A 4,311-nucleotide genomic window follows, 5' to 3' on the forward strand; every position below is an offset into this window, starting at 1 on the left:
GTGCCTCCTAACAAGATACATGTAGTTAGCGGAAATAAAGACATGTAACTCTACTTGTATATGTTATTATAATTCATAAATGAGTATTGTTTATAAATACCATGTAAACTTAAAACGTATTGGTTTAAAGAAGACGAGTTGTGAATAATTTTAGTTTATAAACCCCATTAAAAGGAGGATCAGTGTAACAGTACATATATATTATGGCACATTTTGCTATTTATTGAAAACATGATCACTATTGTAACTCAAATATGCGCTGTATTCGATAATATAACGGACACTTATCTGAACGGAAATCATCATTTTATTGCAAAAATACTTAAATCTTCACAAATTTTGCCTTTTTGAGATGAGTTTGTCCTAAAATGGTTTACTTTTATAAATTGTGACTTGGAGAGTAGTCTCATTAGCACTCCTACGCTAGTCTGGCGTATATACAACATTTGGTCCTGGTATCTATGATGAGTTTACCACATCTTCTTAAATCAATTAACTCAAAAAATGTAATAAATTGCAGGTATGATTGAGGCTGGTATTGGTCCAAGACAACTTAACAAGTTTGTTACAGCGCTAGGAATTCCAGGAGCAACAGCCAAGACTTTAAAAAAACGGGAACGGGAGATTCAAAAGCCGCTTTCGGAGATTGCAAAAACGTCATGTGTGAATGCTCTCCAAGAGGAGATTGAGAAAACAAGGTAAACTAATATGTAAACTTGGGCATACTGAATGTAACTATGTATAGACATGTTTATTGTTGTTGAAGACCGCTACTTAAATCTCTAGATATTTATTTTTTTATTTTTTGGGGTTGTCGGGTTGTTGTCTCATTAATGCAGTCCCGTATGCATCTTTACACAGAACGGTATTATCTTATTTGTTTGATAATTTTTCATTTGATCATCGAGTGAGCTAACTTCTGTGATTTCTAGAGGGGTGCATTAACTGAATAGTTTTGCATTTACTGAATAGTTTTTTTTGCACTGTCTAATTTTCTCAATTGGCTGCTTGTCATAGGAAAATCACGTATTGTCACATTTCCATAAAAATGTAAACAAAAACGGTATCCCAGCAAAGTACATAAATTGATTAATAAACTGGTCCGCCGAGCGCAGATTGATACGACCACAGATGGATACGACCGCATAAGTCTATCCCTAAACAATAGGAGTAAAAATGTACACAATATACAATTCTAATATAAAAAAAGTTGATGTGGTATGATTGCCAATGAGACAACTCTCCACAAGAGACCAAAATGACACATGCATTAACAACTATAGGTCACCGTACGGCCTTCAACAATGAGCAAAGCCCATACCGCATAGTCATGCAGCTATAAAAGGCGATATGACAATGTAAAACAAGTCAAACGAGAAAACAAACGGACTTATTCATAGAAAAAAAAGGAATATATGTTTGAATTTGAATTGTTATTTAATAAAACAAGTAATAGGTTTCTGGCAAAGAATCAATTAAGTCATACAACTTGAAATTACACGATTTACACTCTGCTATTGTCTTCAGACTTTATACAATGAAACAACTAGCAAAATAAATTGTAACCCCAACAATTTCTTCAATGGTGAGGGGGGAAAATCACTTTGATTTTTAATTTAAATATCTTTAATCTTGCGGGGATTTTTTTTAGACCAACCCCTGAACAAACTATGATATTTAGAAAAAAAAACCCACTTTCTTTTTGTAAAATGTGGTACTATTATCGTGGTCGGATGCGAATATTTTCCTTTATCGTTTTTTGCGTTTTCCTCTGTCATTTTCCCAACGCGAAATCGGGCAATCAAGGAAGCGTAATCTAGAAAATAAACTCATCATATATACCAGGACTAAATTTTGTATATACGCCTGACGCGCGTTTCGTCTACAAAAGACTCGTCGGTGACGCTCGAATAAATAAAAGTTAGAAATACTCGATTAAGTACTAAATTGAGAAATTGAAAAATCGGGAAATCGATATCAAGATTCAAGAAATTAGGAAATCTAGAAATCGAGTAAGCAAAAACGCGAAATCAAAAGAAATTCATTTTGCGTTTTCGCTTTCGTGTTTTCGCGCTGTTGCTTTTTTGCTTTACTGATTTCTCGATTAGCATTTGTAAAGTAAAAGGAGAAAACATGAAAAGGCTAAAAGGCGAAATGGCCGCATCCGGCCACCATATACTATTCAATATAATTATATTCACACATCTTCTCCCCATGGTATTTCACCTGGTGGTACATTTTCACAAAAATAAAAAATAAAACAATGAACAAAACACAACTTATTGTCATTTGAAAATTGATTGCTTTTGTCTCCTTTATGTCTCCTTATTTTTTTAAGAAATGGTTCATAGATTTGATTTTTTTTCCACTACAGGGAGCAGTTAAATGTAGAAACCACTGCCATTCCAAAGTTAACGGCTAAATACGACATGTGTTGGCAAAAAAGGGGCTCCGGTCGTTCGTACAGTAGCCACTCAGGTGTTGGATCTGTAATTGGGCAAAACACTGGAAAAGTTTTAAACTTCAAAGTATGTTCAGACCACTGTCGGATATGTTTAAAAGCATCGCAATTGGGTAAAGAACCAGAAAATCACGAATGCCAGAAAAATTGGAATAAATCACCTAAAGCAATGGAGGCACATACGGGAGCTGAACTTCTAAAAACATTAGAAGATATTGGGGGAACACAAGTAGGTGTGTTAGTGATGGATGACGATTCTGCCACACTGTCCCAAGTGAAGGAACGATTGGGACATCCAGTGGAAAAATGGAGTGATATAAATCATTCAAGGAAGTCGGTGGGAAATTCTATGTATAACACATTGCAAAAAAAACACAAAACTTTAACTACCACAGTTATAAAGTACTTTCAAAAATGCTTTTCCTATGCAATATCACAAAACAAAAACAAAGAAAATGCACTTAAGGAAACACTTATCTCGATAGTTCCACACGCTTTTGGTCAACATGAAAAATGTGGTAATTGGTGTAAAGCGGACAATGATAACTTCAGCTTTAAATCACTACCTGGCGGAAAAGCATTATCCGGTGATGACCTTTATAATGATTTGTACATTGTATTTGAGACCATGTCAAACAATGCACATAAACTTGCACCCGGGGGATCAACAAAAGATGTAGAGTCTCTAAATGGCATATTCGCGTCTAAAGCACCAAAGCGAATATGCTATAGTGCCAGTGAAAGTTTGAAGAACAGAGTTTCTGCTACAGAAGCTCAGAAAAATATCGGATACCATTACATTTCGGAACTTCATTTAGAGGCTGGGTTATCGCCCAACAAAATTACAAAGAAACAAAGCGAGTGTCTTTCAAAGGAGCGAAAACGGCAACTGATTTATAACCAACAACCAGAGGTGAAAAGAAGGAAAATTAAAACAAATAACGAAAAAAAGACAGAAATAGCTAAGAAAGAGAAAGTCGAAGGGACTACGTATAAAAGTGATGTTGGTTTTTCACTGGTCACTGAGATAAACAATATACCTGGGATTCGATATCGTCCAAACATAGAAACTGTGACCAATTTTGATGGTAATTTTGCTGTGTTTGACTTAGAGACCAGTTCGTTACAAGAGGACTGTGAAATTCTACAAATAGCCTGTAAATTTAACGATAATGAATTTAGTTGTTACATACAACCAACCAAGCCCATTTCAAAGATGAGTAGCGCTGTCACTGGACTTACAAATGAAGGGGGTGTTCTTTTTCACCATGGTAAACCAATACGAGCAATCAACCGAGAAGCAGCATTTCAAAATTTTGTAATATGGCTAAGTCAATACAAACCAGTAATACTAATTGGCCATAACGCCAAGTTATTTGACTCTAAACGTTTAATTTCTAATATAAAAAATTATACATGTTTTGCCGAATTCAAGACAGTTGTTAAGGGATTTGTCGATACCTTGCCTTTGTTCAAAAAACAATTTCCGGGTTTTCCAAACTATAAGCAGACTACAGTGTATGAACATGTTTGTGGAGGACAGTTTGATGCTCACAACGCAATAGGAGATGTTTCAGCATTGAATTGTATATTGGAAAAATCGAGCATTGGTAAGAAATAACTACTTTTACATTCTTTCAGTATTGAATCCCTAATGGAGCAACAGAAATTTGACACAGAAACAAAGAGAAATGAGAAAACTTATGAAACTGTGATAAATGATAATTTTTTAACAAAATCTATGGCGCGTAGGATGGCTGAATCGGGTCTGGTGTTGGATGATTTTAAATCAATACACAAAAATCATAACAACCGTGGTGTACAGCAGGTATTCACTGAAAAACGTATCA

At 35.0% G+C, this 4,311-nt stretch overlaps 1 protein-coding gene across 1 annotated transcript; it reads left to right on the forward strand.

The window, feature by feature from the left end:
• Window positions 1-497: 497 nt before the first annotated feature.
• Window positions 498-4,082, forward strand: LOC134718073 (uncharacterized). The gene is made up of 2 exons (XM_063580565.1): window positions 498-698; window positions 2,375-4,082. Exons 1-2 carry the CDS (start codon window positions 523-525, stop codon window positions 4,080-4,082), a joined length of 1,884 nt encoding a protein of 627 aa, XP_063436635.1. The 5' UTR covers window positions 498-522.
• Window positions 4,083-4,311: the final 229 nt, after the last annotated feature.

Source organism: Mytilus trossulus, chromosome 5, assembly GCF_036588685.1.
Source record: "Mytilus trossulus isolate FHL-02 chromosome 5, PNRI_Mtr1.1.1.hap1, whole genome shotgun sequence".
NCBI lineage: Eukaryota > Metazoa > Mollusca > Bivalvia > Mytilida > Mytilidae > Mytilus > Mytilus trossulus.